The following is an 18,904-nucleotide window of genomic DNA, read 5'->3' as shown; positions in this document are numbered from 1 at the left end:
TCCTGTCACTCAGCGTGGTGCTTGGAAGGTCCATCAACGGCACACACCCAGTTAGGGTTCGTGTCCAGTAGTTTTCCCTCAAACAGATATACCCCCTTCTGTTCACGTATTCCTCAGCTGATGGACATTTGGGTTGTTTCCACTTGGCTGTTACGAATAATGCTGCTGTGAACATTCGTGGACAAGTTTTTGTGTGGACACTTGGGAGTTGAGTTCCCGGGTCACGCAGTCACTCTGTGTAGTCATTTGAGGGACTCCAGGCGGTTCTCCATAGCAGCTGCTCCGCTTTACATCCCTCAGCAGAGTGGGGATCCCCTTTCTCTGTATCCTCGCCAGCGCTGTGACTGTCCCCTCCTCCCCACGTCCCCTGGCTGCGACCTCTGTCCCGTTGTGGTCCCCATTGCATCTCCCTGGTGGCTGATGACGAGCATCTTTCCACGTGCTGAGTCACCATTTGTGTGTCGTCCTTGGGGAAATGTCTGTCTATCTCTCTTGCCCATTTTCACTTGGATAATTGGTCTTTTTATAATTGAATTGTAAGAGTGTTTCATGTATTCTAGATACAGTTTCCTTACCAGATTTGTGATTGGCAAGAAATTTTCCCCATCCTGTGGGTTACCGTCTCACTCTCTTGATGGCATGCTTCAAGGCACAAAAGTTTTTAATTTCAGGAAACCCATTTAATCTATTTTTTGCTTTTCCTGTATTTTTCATGACATACCTAAGAAAACATTGCCTAATTCACATTCACAAAGAAATATGTGTATGTTCTTCGAAGGGTTTTATACTTTTATGTCCTTGATCCACTCTGAGTTCATCTCTGCGTGTAGTGTAAGGTACGAAGTGCAGCCGTGTTCTTTTGCATGTGGAAATCTGGTGATCTCAGCGCCATTCCTAAGAGAGACTGTCTTTCCCCATTCACGGGGTATGATGTCAGCTGTGGGCTTGTCACAGTGCCTTATCGTGTGAAGGAAGTTCCTTTCTACTCATTGTTCTCTGAGTGCTTTCATCATGAAAGGGTGTTGGATCTTGTCACATGCCACATGCCTTTTCTGCATCACATGATCACATTTTTTCCCTTCATTATATTAACATGTTATAATATATTGATTGACTTTTTTATGTCCAATCACCTGTGCATTTCTGGGATAAATGCCACGTGGTCACATTCTTTTAATTTTTCTGCTGTATTAGCTTTGCTGGTATTTTGTTGGGTTTCACATCTACAGTCACAAGATATATTGGTCTATAGTTTGCTTGTGATGTTTTTGTCTGGCTTCGCTATCAGGGGAATGGTGGTCCATAGAATGAGTTAGGACGTTGTCGGGGAGTCTGAGAAAGACTGGTGTTTGTTGTCCTTTAAGTGTTTGGTCGTCCTCCCCGGTGCAACAGCCCGGGCCTGGCCTTGTCTTGTGAGAAAGCCTTTGATGCTGCTTCCGGTGCCTTGCACGTTGTATAGCTCTGTTCAGATGGTCTGTTTCTTCTGGGAGTGATTTGTGTGTTTCCTTGAATTTGTCCATTTCATCTAGGTTATCTTTTTTTTGGCATACAATTGTTCATAATCCTTTTTATTTATATAAAGTCAGTAGTAATCCCCCACTTTGATTTCTGATTTTAGTAATTTGAGTCATGTCTCTTCAGTCAGCTAAAGGTTTGTCAATTTATTGATCTTTTCAAAGAACCAACTTTTGATTTCATTGATTCTCTCTGTTGTTTCTTTACTTTATCTCCACTCTAAGCTTCATTATTTCCTTCCTTCCAGTAGCTTTAAATTTAGTTTTCTTTTTTTATCCATATGAATTTTAAGATCAGGTTTTGAATTTCTACAAAGCCAAGCATAATGGTATTGAATCTGCAGGTCCGTTGGGGGAGTCTTTCCATCTTAATCATGTAGGCCTTGTCCAGCTACGCGAATGGGCCACCTTCCCACTTACCCAGAGCCTCACTAGTTGCTTCCAACACTGTTTCGTACTTGTCAGCATGTAAGTCACGTACTTTCTTGTCAACATTATGAGGAAACATCTCTAACGTGGCTTTAGATAGTTTCTTGTGATGCATGATGGGCCACAGCTATCATTCCTTCACACGGTGAAGGCCGCAACAAGGTCGCTCGGCTGCTTCTCCTCCCCTGCCCTGACCTGCACGTGTTACAAGGTCCTGGCAGAGCAGCAAGGTGGACTGTGGGCTGGGGGCATGCGGGGGTTAGAAGATGCCTCATGGGGCGGGAGGAGGTAGAGGGCAGCTTTGCAAGGCCCGACTGAGACTTGTGAAGAAATGCTGGCGAGGTTACTGGTTTGGGGAAAACGCATTATAGCAGAACGTACCATGTTCAGTGAGCAAGCAACGCCACAGTCTACCTTGTGAAGTTGTGGTTCCAGTTTGTCTTGTTTGGGTTTGTTTTTTCTTTCAGTTCAGCAGCCTTCCCCTTCTAGAAGGGCTGTCCCCTTCTAAGTGGATGACAAGAGCAAATGACTCAAGTGGGGGTCTGTGCCTCCCCCTTGTGGGCAGATAAAATCAGGTGAAAATGCAGGCAGGAGGGTAACGCGCTAGGTGGGCGACAGGCAGGGGCAGTCAAGACTGGCTTCCTCGGCGGAGAGGGACCTCCAAATGCCCGCAGTGGGGAGGGCACGTGCTTGTCGCTGCACTGCCTGTTTCCCAGGGGTGGGGTGCAGGCTCCATGATACCCCAAAACCGTCACCACAGTGTATGCCCAGTCTGATTGGCTCGGGCTAGTGCTGGTGGCGACCGATAGCCTCGATTAACCAGCCAGGGCACCGCGGCCCACATACCACCCTCCCCGCCCATCGCAGCCTAGTGGTGCCCTGGGCGTGTGAGTGTGTGGGACCTCAGCACGCCCTCTGGCCCTTCCAGCACAGGCCGCACCCCCACAGTGCCGGGAGGACAGGAAGCCTGTGACAGATGCCCCCACACAGCAAGCACGCCACACACACTGGCCAGCTTTCAGGCTTTATTCACTTAGAATACGCTTTATACGCTTAGAATATGCTTGTTAGAATGGGTAGGCCAATCGTCTTGTGAAAACCAACAGTACAATGCGCCCTCACATTCTAGCTTGAATTTGAGGTGACAGTTAATGAATAATGACAATAATTGCTGTTTTTCTCTTGCTTAATAACAAAAAATGGTGTCGTGAATAGCTGGAAATTAGGAAGCAAGACGCCTTCCACATTTGTGTTTGTTATCTCGCTTTCACAAAGAGAAACTGCCAGCCCCTAAGTATTTATTATGTGTTACATACACTGTTGAAAACCTGCGATGCACATCCTCATTGCACATCTCAGGAGCAGCATGACTTACAGCACATTCGTACCGTGCTGGCTGTTACTGGGGGATTATTTAAGAGTTAGTGTGTAAGTCTGTGCGCATACGGCAGGAAGTCAGTCCCGTACCATGGAAATGAGAATGTGTTCTCAACATGTCGCATAATCAAATTTAATTTGTTTCAGTTAAACTTTTATCTTTTCCATGGTGCTTCTATGTGGCCACATCCATAATACAGCTTCTAGGCGAAACGTTAGGCGGGAATCAGATACGTGAGTGGAGCCGTGAAGGGCTCCCTTGTTAATATGGAGGACAATTAGAATTGTGTTAAATTACATGTTCATGGGAAAACAAGGACAGGTTAATAGGACGACAACTTCATGCCACTGTAAAGTCTAGATTATAGTACATAGTTCTGCTGTTTATCGGTTGAATGTCGAATTTCCTTTCAAAACTTGCTTTTCATTTATTAGGTTGGTGCAAAAGTTGATTGCAGTTTTTGCAGTTATTTTTAACCTTTTAAACCACAATTCCTTTTGCACCAACCTAGTATTAAAATGCAATATCTAAAATGTCCCCTCCTAGTATTCTAAAGTGCTCTGGTTACAATTTGATTGTTGAGAAAGGAAGGCTTTGAGCAGCTATTATGGTAGAGCCACTCCCTTTTGACAGTGAAGCCCCTGACCTAAAATGAAGTGAAGCTCTTTGGAGAGAAGGGACTCGCTGATCCTGGAACTGGACCTGGTTATTGTGAGAACAGGCGGACGTCCCCATGCTGCCCCTCGTGTGCAAGACATGCTGAGCTTCTCTGCTTCCCGGTGTGCAAGTCATGCCCCTAACTTCTTAGGCACCTGGGAAGTGATGTCCCTTCCTTATGAGATAGTTCCATGTCTGAGCTGGCCTGGATGGGAAGTCCCTGAGCCTGAAAAGGGACGTAGTGAACCCGGACCCTGGACCCATCATTTGACTGGTGTTCTTGGCAGGTGATGACGTCTTCTTTACATCAATGACTGAGAGTCGAGTTAGAAATTATCAGGGAAACGCCTGGTGTCTCTCAGCTTCTTTCCCATTTCTCACGGCCACCCTAGGTGTTCATCTGGGGCTCACTGTGGGGGTCAGGGCAGGTGTATGAGTTCTGGGGGTCACGAACCCCAGGACTGTAGGCGGTGTCTCTCAGGCAAGGGGACATTAGTGAAGAGTAAGTAGGAGAAACGGTCTGGGTGACGGAAGACAGTGGGGCACGAGTGCATTAAGTGACCTGATCCAAGGTGTGCAATTGGCACCGGGACAGAGTGAGGGGACATGCCTGGTGGGGACAGGCTCCGATGGCTTCCTTCTGATGAGATGACGCAGTCACTCACACCAGAGGAAGGCCCATTTCTCCTTCCCGTCTGGCCCCTCAGCTTGGACCACAGCGCAGTACAGAGAGAGTCTGGGAGAATAAACACAGGAGAAGGTATTCCAGCCTGAGGGCAGGAAGCAGGAGGGTCTGCAGCGATTTGTAGAAGCAACATAGGTGGGCGTGGTTAAAGCACAGGTGTCGTAACTGGGACACGTGGGCTGTCTGAGGGCTCCTGGCTCCTCCGACATCACAGAGCTTCCAGCAGGTGCTCTGTGCTTGCACACAGCCCTCCCAGAGCAAAGCCTGGCCCTCAGGGACCTGCCATCCTGCAGGTGGCCTTGGTAACAGTTCAGGAGCAGGGACTTCCCTGGGAAGCGGTGGACTGATTACAGTGCTGGAGAAGCACCACCTGCTGTGCCATTTTGGTGGATGAGGGAAGAGTGTGTGCAAAGGAAGGGCAACGAGGGGCACTTGATGTGGCCCTGGTGACAAGGACTGAGGGTCTGAGCCAGGGCCGGGCCTTGGCATGAAGGAGGCGGGCGCAGGAAGCGAGGGTGGGGCTAGGAGGGAGGTGAGAGTAAGTAGAAAGACTAGAGGGGGCGGAGAGCGGGAGCAAGCCGATGGGCCCTCTCCTCCAAGTGCTGCCTGGGCACCTGGTGGCCGTTCTGGGGATGACAGACACCCCATCTCCAGTGCCCTGAAGCAGGCTCTGCTGAGTCGTAGCCAGGGTCTCAGAGCTCCCAAATGGAGAGCAAGCTTGTCAGTTGGCTGACAGCAGAGCACATGATGGGGAGGGGGCAGAGGAGGACACGGCTTCCTCCATCCTTGTCCTTCTGTCTTGTGGGGGGGGTGTGGGGGGCTGTGGAGGGGGAGACGGACCCTGTTCAGGGGAGCCACCTCCTCTCCACTTCCCCAAGGATAGAACTCTGTGCAGGCCTGGTGGGGTGACGCGTGCTGGGTGACATCGGGTCCCTGCTAGGCTCAACCCAGAGGTCATTTCTGGGCACTTGGCCTTGGTGTTTCTTGCCACCTGTTTTCCTTTCAGAATCAGCTTCCCAAGCCTGTGTTTCCTGCATGCGTTATATTGTATGCATATTACATACCGTCTGTGCATATTATATATGTATATATACGTTATATATGCAAACTATAGATGCATATTACATATGGATTTATGCATTACATACAAATTATATGTGCATACTACATACTGCAATGTCTATATTTCCTGTATATAATAGATGCATTTTATATACCATATATATGCATAAAAGGCTCAAATCTAACTAAAAAACTGTAACTCCTTTTTACCCTCTAGTTGTTTATTTGCTTAACACCATAAAATCTTGCTCTCAAGGGACCTGATGAATCTAGTAGAGCTACATATTTATAATTGTAAAACAATATCTGGGAATATCAAAGTTTATTCTTCTTAAGGTTCTTACACGTTGGAGCCATTGGAGTGGTATAAAAAAAATGATTGCCATTTGAATGCGCAGACCAGAAGTGACCAGTGACTGCTGAATAACAGTACTTCACGTGTGTGGGGTGTTAAATATTTTCCTACACAGAAGGATTTGCATCAGTTTCCCCACAAAGTCTTAAGTGGCATTTCTGTGTTTTCTCAACAGACCAGCAGTGCTCGTGGTCACCAGCTCATCAGTTCAATGAGGAAAGGTACTCCCCTGCCCCGAGGAATATGAAAGGGTTGTCCGGGAGTCGGAATCATGGCCACACGTGTGGCTTCACCCCGCCTGAGGGCTGTGAGCACCTCCACCACGGGCTGGAGCCCAGGCCGTCCTACCTGCTCAGCACCACGGACAGCTGCCCCGCCGAGCGGCACCGCTGCTCTCCCAGGAGCTCCGCCCACTCCGAGTGCATGATGGTTCCCATGGTGCTGGGTGAGCACCTGTCCAGCAGCACTTTTCCCAGGATGCACTACAGCTCCCATTACGACACGAGGGACGACTGTGCCATGTCCCACGCCAGCACGAAGATCAACCGGATTCCAGCCAACCTTCTGGACCAATTTGAGAAGCAGCTGCCCCTGCACCGGGACGGCTTCCGCACGCTGCAGTACCAGCGGACCTGCGCCGCCGAGCAGCGCGGCGAGAGCCCGGGCCGCATCCGGCACCTCGTGCACTCCGTGCAGAAGCTCTTCACCAAGTCCCACTCCCTGGAGGGCTCCTCCAAGGGCACCACCAACGGGACCAGGGCCGACAGCAGGGCGGACGAGCGCCCCCACGGCCAGCACGCCAAGCACGGCAAGCGGAGTAAAAGCAAAGAGCGGAAGCCCGAGAGCAAACACAGGTCGGGCCTGAGCAGCTGGTGGAGCTCGGACGACAACCTGGACAGCGACAGCACGTACCGAGCGCCCAGCGTGCTCACCAGGCACCTGGTGGACCACGTGCCCCACTGCTACCCGGAGCCGCTGCAGGGCCCCTTTGGGGCGCTGTCCCTGAAGACTTCCAGAAGTAACAATGACGTCAAGTGCTCGGCCTGTGATGGCTTGGCCTTGACGCCGGACACCAAGTACATGAAACGGAGCTCCTGGTCCACGCTCACCGTGAGCCAGGCCAAGGAAGCCTATCGCAAGAGCTCTCTGAACCTGGACAAGCCCCTGGTCCACCAGGAGATGAAGCCGTCCTTGAGGCCGTGCCACTACCTCCAGGTAAGGCGTCTCACGTGCGTGACACCATTTGCATCAGGTCTGCAGCAGCTCTCAGGGCTGGCATCATGGGGCGTGCTGGGGGACAGCCTCTGAGGCAGCCGGCCCGCCTTTAAGCCACAACCCTGCACACGTGGGGCTGTTCCCTGGGTGCCTGCAGGGCTGCAGAATGTTTTGGCCCACAATAATGTTTTCTCATTTGAAAGGGGCTGGTTTGGCCCCGTGGGGACTGGCCTGCAGTTTGCATGGGTCACTGACCACACCTGACAGGAGCAGTTTTCGGGATATGGGGTAAATGAAATCACCAAAGGTGAACACAAACCAAAGGCAGTGGATGGCTAGAGGTAGCATTTTGTGGAATTCTGTTTTATGTGGTTCCCTTCTAATTTCTGCATCCTACTCATGCCGTCAACGAGTGTGTGGGGGTGGGTGGGGGGAGGGGCGTCTGCCTGAGGTCACCTGCCTCTTTCAGGGGCTCCTCTGCAGTTACTTCCATCAGGTAACAGTGATCTTAGCAAAACTTGAAAGTCGCGTCCGACTTTCCCTTTAATGTACCTTATCCCACCCTGTTCCTTTACCGTCACTCCGCCAGCCTGACCTCTGTCACTATGTGTCACGCGTTACAGGGACCTTCACAGAATGATGATTAGTGGTGCTGAGTGCCGGCTGAGTCGTCAGGCAGCCAATTAATGGGACACATCACCAACCAAGTCTCCTTAGGAGTCAGGTGACCACAAATCATTCCAGCAACTCCAGTTGCCACTCTGGTACGCTTCCCAAAACCCTGTGGTTCTGCCTAAAAGGAAATGCTAACCCAACTGCCTTCACAGGCAGATGTATTCAGAGACGAATCTGTACTTGGAGCAAATCTGGTTTTTGTCCCAAAGGAACAGGGGTAACTGTGGCTCGTAGTTAGCAAACCCTAATAACATGCAAATGTGAAGCGCTCACCTGTCTGCGTCCCAAGGAATCTCATCAGTAGCATCAGGGCTGCTCTTGCAGAAGCAGAGCTCCCAGGTGTCCGTCTGTCCCTGGGAGCTCTCAGTTGCTTGGTCCCGGACACTCGAGGATGACGCTGCAGCATACAGTGTCCCCACTGCTCTGCCCTGGCTGCACCGCCTCATACCCCCCCCCCCGAATGTACCTTCCGGCTGGTGCTTTTCTGCCCACCAGTTACCGAACACCCTGTGTCCTCAAACACCTCTTAATGTTTCAATTATGGAAAATATTAGCCCTGTAAAGAGGAAAGGGGTACTGTAGTGGACCCCATGCACTCACACCAGCTTCAGAAGCAGTCAGTGCATGGCCAGGCTCGTCCCGTCAGTGTCGTAGCCACCTCCCGAATCGGGTTACACTGAAACACACCCCACCCAGCGGCTCAGTGCGCTGGGTTTATCACTAACGGGCCACACTGGGAGGTCAGGGCTCTGTCTCTGGGCACGTCAGTGCGCTCCATTGTCAGACACTGAAATATGAGAGTAACTCTTTAATGCTCTCAAGTGCCCAGTCAGTATCCAACCTCCCTGACTGCTCACAACCTCTTTTTCACACTTCGTTAGAATCCACACCCAGATGGGGAGCCGACCTGGCCCCAGGCTGGTCCTTCTCTTTTTCCTCCTTCCCGCTGCGATCCTTCTCATGAGTTTGGGGGGCCCAGGGACCAGCTTGTTTGTCTGACAGGTCCCTGCCATCTGGCTCTGTCTGCATTGGCATCCCCCTGTTGTTACTGCAGGGGCTTCTCTGGGTCCCGTGTTTCCATCAGTTGGTCATGGGGCCACCAGCCCTCCGCCTTCACTGCCCCACGGTTTCTCACTGGGCGAGTCACTAAATGCTTCATGCCCATGAGTGTACTTCTCAGCTAGCCTATAGGACCGTGTCACACCTTCCTCTCTTCTCCTGGACGGTCCCCTGCTCAGCGTGTGGCCAGGAGGCACCAGGAGCCAGTCGTTTGGGTGACAGGGCTCAGCTGAGCTGTTGCCCCAGCAAAATACACTCAGAACATCCAGTCTGTGCAGTCACATGCGGGAAATGACAAGTTGTGATTGACTCCTGGAACACACTGTAGCCACACGCCCCTGGCATGAGGTGATGCCGCTGCCAGGCAGAGACCAGGACAGAGGACTGTCACCACCGGCGTCCCCCTTCCTGCAAGGCCCCGCCCCCTACAGGTCACCTTAGGTGCAGCAGTCCAGTGTCCACCCAGGTGATGGAGCCTCCGAACTTGAGCCTGGAGCATGGCTGTCCCAAGGTCCCGGACATACTGCCAGCCGATGCGGGGGCTGCAGGATCCCCCGGGGGGGCACTGGCAAGTGTACCCTTGTGACCCCACGAGTGCACATGTCATCAGAGGGCATTTCCAGCAGCCAGTTCCTCTACTTCCCTCGTCCACGTCCACGTGAAGCCACCGCCTCCCGGGACGCAGCTGTGCTTTCTCTCCTTTCCCACTGTCCTCGTGGTCACCGCCAGGTCACCTGGGGACTCTTGTGCCCACAAGCCTCACTGGTCCTGTTCACATCTCCTCAGCGATTTGTCCTGCTGTCCATTTTCCAGGGTGCTTTTGCAAGGTCTTCCCTCACGTTGATGCAAGAAAGGTGGAATTTGGAACCCTCACAAGCCAGGGACTTCGTCACAGCCAGAAAACAGGTCTGGGGCCCGGGTCCATCCAGCCCCTACCCTGAGGAGGAGATTTAACAAAACAAGAAGGGAGAAACCATAGCTCATACACTCTACTTTTTTTTTGCATCAAAAACTAGAGATTTGGAGCTGAACAACAGGGTTGTTTTCTATTTTCACCTTGTACAGAATTCGTGGTTAACATCAGAGGAAGACTTTTATGGTTTTAAGTAGGTCAGAGCAGACAATAGGATTGAGAGAAAATGTGGATCCATTTGTTCTTCAAAAAAGCTGTTGTTTTCAAATTTTCTCGTCAGCAGACAAAGCACAGAAGGTCAGCCTTTCAGTGCATGTCACCCTGACTGGGTGGCTGAGATGCAAGAGATGCAGTTGAGCTCAGGGAGCAAATGGCCCCACGTGTCACCTGCTGCAGTGAGTCTGGGGACAGGAAGGTGGGACGTGGCTGCTCCAGCCTGGGGGTCGGGGGAGGGGGCAGCTGTGAGGACGTGGGACAGTGGCATTTGTCCTCCTATAGAGACGCCCCCAGCGGCATCCAACTTGGGACAGCATCCCTCCCCCACTCCTGTCCCCTCTGCATCCTGTTCCCTGCACTTGTCACGTGCCTGCCTTTCTTGGTCGGTTCCCGCCCTGTGGTCCAGACCCACAGGGCCCGTCCTGTGAGCACTGGCGTGCTGCTGTCGCCCTGCTTTCTCCGTCCCTGCCGCTGGCCACAGGCAGATCAGGTCTGACAGTTTGCAGCCGAAGCGCATCCTTGGGACCCTGTGGGAGGAGAGGAAGGGGGTGGGGCACGAGTCCTCCACATGATGAGAACTTCCCACGGGAAACACTGTTTGAGCCAACACTCCAGAGGCCTGAGCACAGGTCATGAGCCCACTTGGCAGCCGCTCACTAAAGACTCTAAACTCTCTGGGGCTGAGAGCCCTGCCTCCAAGGGGGAACGTGCAAGTCCGAAGCCCGTGAAGTCGCCAGTACCCACGAGAAGTACACTCATTCACAAGTGTCACATTTCCCAGTCACTTGTTCAGCAGGTCACATGATGTGGTTTAGGAAAACCACCCCTCTTTTACTGGAGGGCAGGCTCCTGCCCCTGTACCCACGAGAAGCTCTTACACGGGCTCTGGCTGTGTCCTGCACAGCTGATGTCAGCTCAGAGTTGAGGGCTGTGAGTCTCTTTGAAGATGTTTGACCATGTCTGCGTCCTGTCCCCAGGCCACCCCATGCTGTCCCGCCTTCACCCCCCACACAGCCCCCTCAGGCCCTCAGCACCACCTCCATGCCAGCCTCACTGGTCTGTTCTGCTGTCCATGGTTCGTGTCCTGACAACGTTCAGCCCTGGAAGGCACCCTTGTCACTGCGTGACCTCTGTGTGTGGCAGGGGCTGACAGGTAGCCAGCATCCAGATGGAGGAGTGAGCAAGTCCCTTTGCCCCTTTGCCCCAGGACTTGCCCTGGGAGGAGGAGGATGTGACAGAGGGAGAGTGGCTGGCACATGGGACAGTGACAGCACATGGGGACAGTGACAGCACATGGGGACAGTGACAGCACATGGGGACAGTGACATCACACGGGGAAAGTCACCATCACATGGGACAGTGACAGCACACGGGACAGTGACAGCACATGGGGACAGTGACAGCACATGGGGACAGTGACAGAACATGGGCACAGTCACCAGCACACGGAGACAGTGACAGCACACGGGGACAGTGACCAGCTCCCAGGATGGTCACCAGCGTGCTGCGGCCTTTGCAGTGTGTCATGTTTAGCACCAGTGTAGTCTGGGACCCGTGACAGGCATTCAGAAAGCGTTTGTTTTAATAAATGCTCATGGCGCCACGGTGGGGTCTGAGGACTTGCCAGCCATGTGTCTGGTCCACCTTCTCCCTCAGTGATCTCGTCTCCTCGCGTTTGTGGTTAGATTCCAGACAGTAGTAAAAGCACTTTGAAAACCATCAATCACCGTGCCAACCTGTAAGGTCGTGTGGGTCAGTACTGCCTTCTGCCCAAGTGACAAGGTTAGGCGTGATCTGGTCTCCTGTGACTGAAACGCTCAGTGTGGGTGTTCACGGCAGGGAATCCTAAACCGCTTGTGATGGAGTGAGGGGCCGGGACCCCTGGGTTCTCAGAAGCGGCTCTCCTCCAAACAGGAAGTGTCCCTGCGTGCTCGCCCGATCCTCACGTGGTCCTCGTGTGAGCCCAGCCTGCCCAGTCGCCAGGGCAGCCGGCACGGCGTCCTCGTCCTTGCATGAGGCAGTAGACAGCCCGGCCCGGCTGCTCCCCGCTCCTGGCCAGGGTCCCCCGGGCCGCTGTGTTTCCCACAGTGTGTGTCATTGGGTGGCTGGGGGCCGACCCTGCCCCGGGAGCAGTGTGCTTGCAGGCTGGGCCAGAGGCTGTGCTGGGGGCCGGCGGTGACCTGCACGTCCAGGTCCTGTGCTTCTGCCGCACTGGCTGTCGTGGGTTTTAACGAGTGACGTAGAAGCAGGTGTGGCCTTAGGAAAATGAACTCAGGAACCGAACAGTGGCTCAGAGGAAAAACCAAAACACAGAGATAATTACACGAAGAGAATGCTCCCAGCAGGGGCTGAGGCCCGGGACCTCAGAGCTGACCTGGGCGGCAGCACCAGGGAGCTGTCTGCTGCGGTGCATGCCCGCTGGCAGGGACAGTGACAGCCCACGGGACAGTGACAGCCCACGGGACAGTGACAGCACACGGGGACAGTGATAGCCAGGAGCCGCGGTTCTCAGCACCGTGGACATGTGGGTGAACAGCTGATCCTGGGGCTGTCCTGTGGGGGGGACATTGGGCAGCATCCCTGGCCTGCACCTACCAGCTGCGAGGAGGAGTGCCGTTTCCAAACGTGTCCCCAGATGTTGCCAAATGCCCGGGGGCAGAAGCCACTCCCGCTGGGAAGAGAGAGCGTGAGGCTGAGAGGAGGTGGCCAGCATAGCTTCCTCCTGCTCCTGCACCTCGTCCCCCCTCCATCGCCACCTGCTGTCCAGCTGCACGAGCTCAGCTCAGCAGTGTCCAGCTCTGCGAGATTTGCAGGAAGCCTCACCAGGTGACACATCCATGTAATTGCTTAAGCAACTCTCCTGGTCATACAGTGGCCCGGAAACGTGCCGAACTGAGTGTCCTGCTCTTGGCACACACTGCAATGTCTCCTTGACTATGCTGATGGGGTCACATGTAACCGACCTGCACACAGCTTTGAATATGTGTGTGTGTGTTTCCTTCTGTAAAGTGAAAGGAATGGTCACTTTTGACTAAGAGCATGAGTTGGCATATGAAATGGCCTAGACTCAGTGGCACGTGCACAGATGTACGGGGGAGCTTTTCCGGGTGACGTGGCCTATAACAGAGCCACCAGTTAGACTGATGGTGGGCGTCGGAGTGGCCGTGTGTCACTGTGGACTTTTGGAAACCATACACAGTTCTCAGTAACGTGCCAAGCCAGGCAGAGTCCTCCCTTTCCTTCATGCACATGATTAGCCACGTTCCTGAAAAATGTATCATTCATTAAATGCGTGTTTTTACATAGAAAACAGAGTTAGTTCAAGGCTTGGGTCATTAGAGGCGGAAAGCAGAAGGACATTCAGAATGCACGTCACACAGGACAGAAGCAGTCCCTGGCTGGGCTGCTCCTGCATCTGTTCCCTGGGCTGGCCTCTGCCCACCCCACCCAGGCAGGCTGCTGTGCCCCGCACGTGACAAGCACCGTGCCCAGGTGAATGCCTGAAGGGCCCCGCCTGGCCCCCTCCCTGTAAAACTCCACAGTCCGGAAGCCCAGCTGCCTTGCTCTCGGGCGTATCCCCACTGATGGGCATCCCCGGTGAGCATTTTAAACAGAACGTGTTGAATGAGTGAAGAAGACATTTCCCTGGGGAAGCACAGCGTTTGGTTTTATTTTTTCTTCTTTGGTTTCAACACCTGAAAGAATATTATTACAAAACCCTGGCCCTTTGCCCTGCGCCTGCTGCTGGGGAGGGAAGGAGGGGAGTGGAAAGGGGCCTTTTATGTGCCGTGCAGAGGTGTCCCTACGTGAGAAGCAGCACCTGCAAAGTGTACACTCCATCCGCCGCGGGTAAGTGGCGCTTTGGAATTGCGGCTGTCACTCGTCTCTGTGCAAGCAGGTAATTAGTGAGTTAATTAGCAGGAAACGCAGCAAAGACCGTAGGCTGGACGTGCTGCCAGGGACTCGAGAGCCACAGAAGGGCTTGTCTTCTGCACACAGTGGCCTTTCAGCGTCACCCTCTGGTCCTTTGGCAGTCTGGACATACGCTCTGGAATCTGTTCCGAGTCTGCACTTAACTGTGGTCGGCACTCCGTCTGTACTGGAGTTTCCTGTCAGAGACTGCAAAATTGGTTTCTTAAATCAGAAGCGGAAAAATACAAGCTGGTCTCATGTGTTAGTTAATTCACAGGCTGCTGGGAAACAATCCTCACTTTTTTTTACGGAAACATGTTTTTAATTCACAAAAATCCCTAAAGCTGCCAGCGGGAATGTCTCTTTCATGGCATATGGCCCCCCGCCATCTGTCCCAGCCTCCCTCCCTGGGACACTCTGCACAGCTCGCCCTCTTCTGAGCGCAGGGATGGGAACCAGAGCCCTTGCTGGGGCCTGTGCCTTCTGCTGCTCACGCTGAAATCACTGGAGGCTCGCCCCGGGAAGCCTTCCCAGATCACCCCGTGTCGGGGCAGTTCCGCTGCCCCTGTGGTCCCCTATGCAGTTCTCCCTTTGCCCTAGTAAACTGTAACTCACTTGATTCTGCGTCTGTCTCCTCGACTGAAATGTATTGTCAAGAACTGACGTTTCTTAAAAATAAGTTTATTTTTTATTACAGTAGTAATATATGGTCCATGTATAAAATTTAGATTATTTAAGTATAAAGAAAAATGATTGAGGACCCCAAACCACTGTCTCCTGTGATGACCCCACAGACTTCTGGCTGTTTCTATGTGTAACGCAGGCGTAGCTGCTTTTAAAGTATTAGGTATTGAATCGAGTTCACACTCACTGTACAGATCGCCCCCCTCACAGACACCTTTCCATGCATGAGTGTGTCTTATGCACCCTCATCTGGGCCTGACAGTGCCCACTGTCCTGGGGCTGTAACAAATGGTTCACGCTGTCCCCTGTGACATGCTGTGGTGTCCCTGTTACCCTAATGAGTCATTCAGGGTCCCTGGCACAAAGTCCTACCGAGAACACCTTGGTAGAAGGGTGTGAACAGTCTGATACGGTGCCGTAAAGACTGCGCCCGTGTCACCCAGGTGTGAAATGGTGTGGAAGGGCCGTCTCCCACGTCTTTGTCCGTCCTGGGGTTTTCTCCAATTGTGGAAACCACCTTTGGGTGAGAAGACACTTGGACAAGAGCAGTTAAACCAGTAAGTTCACTGTTCCGTAGTCACTTGCCAGCGCCCAAAAACTCTCGCTCAGGAAATGACGCCTTCCATGAAGCCACAGCTCCACTAGGGCAAATTCGTGGCTACTCCTAGGTCGCGGGTTTCTTGCAGGAGGAGACCGCTGTCCTCGTGGAAGTGTATCACATCCCTCAGCATCTCCAGCCGCTCTGCCCAAAGTCTGCACGACTGTGCCTGCCCTTCATGTCACCCCTGGATGCCCGCATGGACACTGCACACAGCGCCCTGCCCCACGGAGACTAGAAACGCCCCGCTGAACAGGCTGTCAGTGCTGCCACCCAACCTCTGCCCCCGCGAGGGGCCTGGATGGGTGAGACCCCAGCACGCAGCTCCTGGCGTCAGAGCTGCAGGAGAACCTGGGACTTGATGGTCTGTCAAGCCTGTCCTCATCTCAGCATCCGGACCTGCGACACTGTGCGAGACTGGTGTGTCTGTGTGCTTTCGGTTCACCTACACACGTGTGCTCCTACACACGCGTGCACACACGCAGACCAATGCAGAAACACGCAGACACAGGACGTGTACACACGCAGGCACAGACACATGACAGATACAGAGACACGACAGATGCAGACACAACATACACGACACACAGATATGACAGGCATGTGCAGACACATGACATATATGACAGACATGTATGTGCAGACACTACATCCAGACATGATAGATATACAGACATACACACTTCAGACATGCATACACATGCACACATACAAATGCAGACACACATGACACAGGCACACGCACACACGTGACATACACAGACATGCATACACCATAGATACAGATACGCACACATGCGACATATATACCACGTACACACATGGCAGACACACATGACACCACGTACACAGAGCAGGACAGATGCACACACACACAGGGTCTATTCAGTCATCACCTCCGGGCCTGAGGGGCGCTGGGGGGCGCTGTGGGGCCGCTGGCGCCCGGTGCCCTCAGGGAGATACAAGCCAATGTCCTGCTTGTTGGGCAGGACCCCGGGATGCCTGTCCTCCCCGCCCCCCCAGTGTCACACCCTGTATTTTACAGACATGAATGAAGGCGCTGCCTGTCTTGCAGGCGGACAGGTCACAGCTGGCCCGCCAGCGGGGACACCGCTGGAAGGAGCAGGAGTCTGCGGGAGGGATACGCGTGTAATGCCCGGCTGCGCTCCGAGGCCTTAGACACGGAGCGCCGCCACCTCCCCACACGCAGCGCTGGCCACGCCCTGGGAGCGCGCTCCCTGGGTGCCAGGTCCCAGATCTGCGGAGACCCGACGGGTGTGCCGCGTGCATCTCAGGGTCGTCCTCACTCCGCGGCGCGTGTGTCGCTTGGTCAGTATGAGCCTGACCTTCCGCCCGACGTGGTCCAGAGCCCTGGGTGGCTGCGCAAAGCGGAGGCGCCGAAGGAAGGCGCCTGGGGCCGCACGGAGCAGGCGCGCCTGGAAACGTGGCCTGAGGGTCGCGCTCGCCGTCTGTCGTGCTTGCGGACTCAGCTCACGGCCCATCTGGTGGGCGAATACCAAGATGCCCGCCTGTGCGATGGTCCCTACGGCTCAGCCTGCTCTCAGACGAGAACCTTGGCACAGAAGCCGTGAGCGGGCATTACGTGTGGGGCCTCTGCTGGCAATGTACGAGATGGATTGTGGTTCCGGAACGTGCGGAACCGAGCAGCGTGCGATGGGCCTGCGTGCGGCGTCCTTTCCCCTCTGCACGCGGGGACTTTGCGTGTCCGATGGAACAGCTTCTAGAGTTAAAACTCCTCGGTTACCAGCACGCACTTGTATGTGGGCGCGGCCTCTTTCTCTGCTCCTCCCCCCCTCTGCTTCCCTCCCCTCCCCCTGCCTCCCTCCCTCCCCTTCGCCCCCTCCTGTCCCTCCTCTTCTTTCTCCCTCTTCTCCCTCCCCTTACCCCTTCCCCCCCCCCCCCCCCCCCCCGCCTCTCCCTTCCCCTTCCACCAGCACCAGCACACTGGGTAACTTTTTTTCCCCAATTTTCTCAAGTTTTAATTCCTTTGCCACCAGAAGGAAATAAAACTGATTGTTAGTGGTGGTTTTTTTCTAGGTGCTGAGATTACAAGTGGGTTTTTCTCTCATTCTACCTTACTAACGTTTTCTCACTTTTCCCATAACGATGATCACTTTTATAATGGGAGGAATACAGTAACTTTATATTCCTGTCCGTCAGGCTTTCGATGACAGAGCACTAGGAGGCATCAATGTGTCATGTAACTTGAAACGATAAATGGCCATAACGAGCTGTGTCTTAAGGATAGGAGAGACTTTGTTCCCCAGAAAGAGCCGTGACAGGACCGGCCGTGACAAGATTGATGCAGATGTGTCTGTTCTATCCCAGGTGCCTCAGGACGAATGGGGAGGGTACCCCAGCGGCGGCAAGGACGAGGAGATCCCCTGCAGGAGAATGAGGAGCGGGAGCTACATCAAAGCCATGGGTGACGAGGAGAGCGGGGAGTCGGACTCCAGCCCCAAGACGTCCCCCACGGTGGCCATGCGGCCAGAGCCCTTGCTCACGTCCACAGGCCCCCGGCCTCTGGGAGACCTCCAAACGTAAGGCGCACACACTTCTCTCACAAGTGCATCTTCACTGTCTCAGGTGCTTCTCTCTTCAGAACTATCTAGCCACACACAGGCCAGCTGTCGTCAACTTAGACAGCTTTCTGGGTTGAAAATGTTAGATTTTATGGCCATCAATTTTCAAGTTGTTTCTTAAAAATTAGGGCTTTGATGTCAAGTATTAATTTTAAAGCAACGCTCATAGCCCGTGGGATTCATCAGTCTTCTCAGGGCCTTCGGTTATTTTCCCCAGGCGCGTGTTTGTGACCATGTGTGTGTGTGTGTCAGTCATAATAGGGATTTTTCACTGTGACTTCCTAAGTGCATTTGCAGCCAACAGCTTATTTGCAGGTGAAGGCAGGAAATGGGTTAGTTTTACAAATACAATAGCACATGCTTTGTATATTTAGGTACATTATTGATAAGTTTCACTAATTTCCAAAATACAGAGAAAACTGGGAAATGGGCTATTTGTGTGATTGTGGCAGTATGACCCAGCCACAGCAGTCACATTGGTGGCACATCTGGTCCTAGCACCTAAGCTGGGTGACCGTGGGAAGGGCTGCCTCATTCTTGGGCTTTCAGCGTCACTTGTCCTGCGTGAAGGTCACCGGCAGGGTGAGGTGAGGCGGCCACATGGTGCTTTGCTGATGTCGCACACACAACTGCTCACTGTGACACTCGTCAGATGGTGACAATGCCAAAGAGGCGCCTGGCACACGCAGTGATGAGGCAAATGCTGCTGTGCCTTTTCTGGTACGTCCGCCACGTGTGTCGCCACCGTGCGGATCAAACATGAAAGTTTTCAGTCGCAGCCAGATCTTACATTTAACAAACATCAACCACGTCTTTATTACCGAGGTCAATTAAACTCCACAGCGATTATGTTGGCAATGCCAGACGGGAAGTGGGGTGAGGCAGACACCCCTCTCTGTCGGTGCATCCATGCATCCAGTGTGCTCGGGGGAAGGCTGGTTACCACCAT

At 53.4% G+C, this 18,904-nt stretch overlaps 1 protein-coding gene across 6 annotated transcripts in view; it reads left to right on the top strand.

Annotated features, from left to right (window-relative positions):
- DLGAP2 (DLG associated protein 2) overlaps window positions 1-18,904 on the top strand; it is a 451,130-nt gene that overhangs the window by 374,986 nt on the left and 57,240 nt on the right. For all 6 annotated transcript variants that reach the window (XM_074329261.2, XM_074329259.2, XM_074329260.2 and 3 more), the window contains 2 exons: window positions 6,256-7,295; window positions 17,702-17,913. In XM_074329261.2, coding sequence (XP_074185362.2) covers window positions 6,256-7,295; window positions 17,702-17,913 — 1,252 coding nt within the window. The remainder of the gene's footprint in view (window positions 1-6,255; window positions 7,296-17,701; window positions 17,914-18,904) is intronic.

The sequence above is a fragment of the Rhinolophus sinicus genome, chromosome 16 (assembly GCF_057876585.1).
Source record: "Rhinolophus sinicus isolate RSI-liver-muscle chromosome 16, RSI-T2T, whole genome shotgun sequence".
Classification (NCBI taxonomy): Eukaryota; Metazoa; Chordata; class Mammalia; order Chiroptera; family Rhinolophidae; genus Rhinolophus; species Rhinolophus sinicus.
The sequence above is the reverse complement of the archived record's forward strand: the minus strand, read 5'-3'. Positions and strand labels throughout refer to the sequence as shown.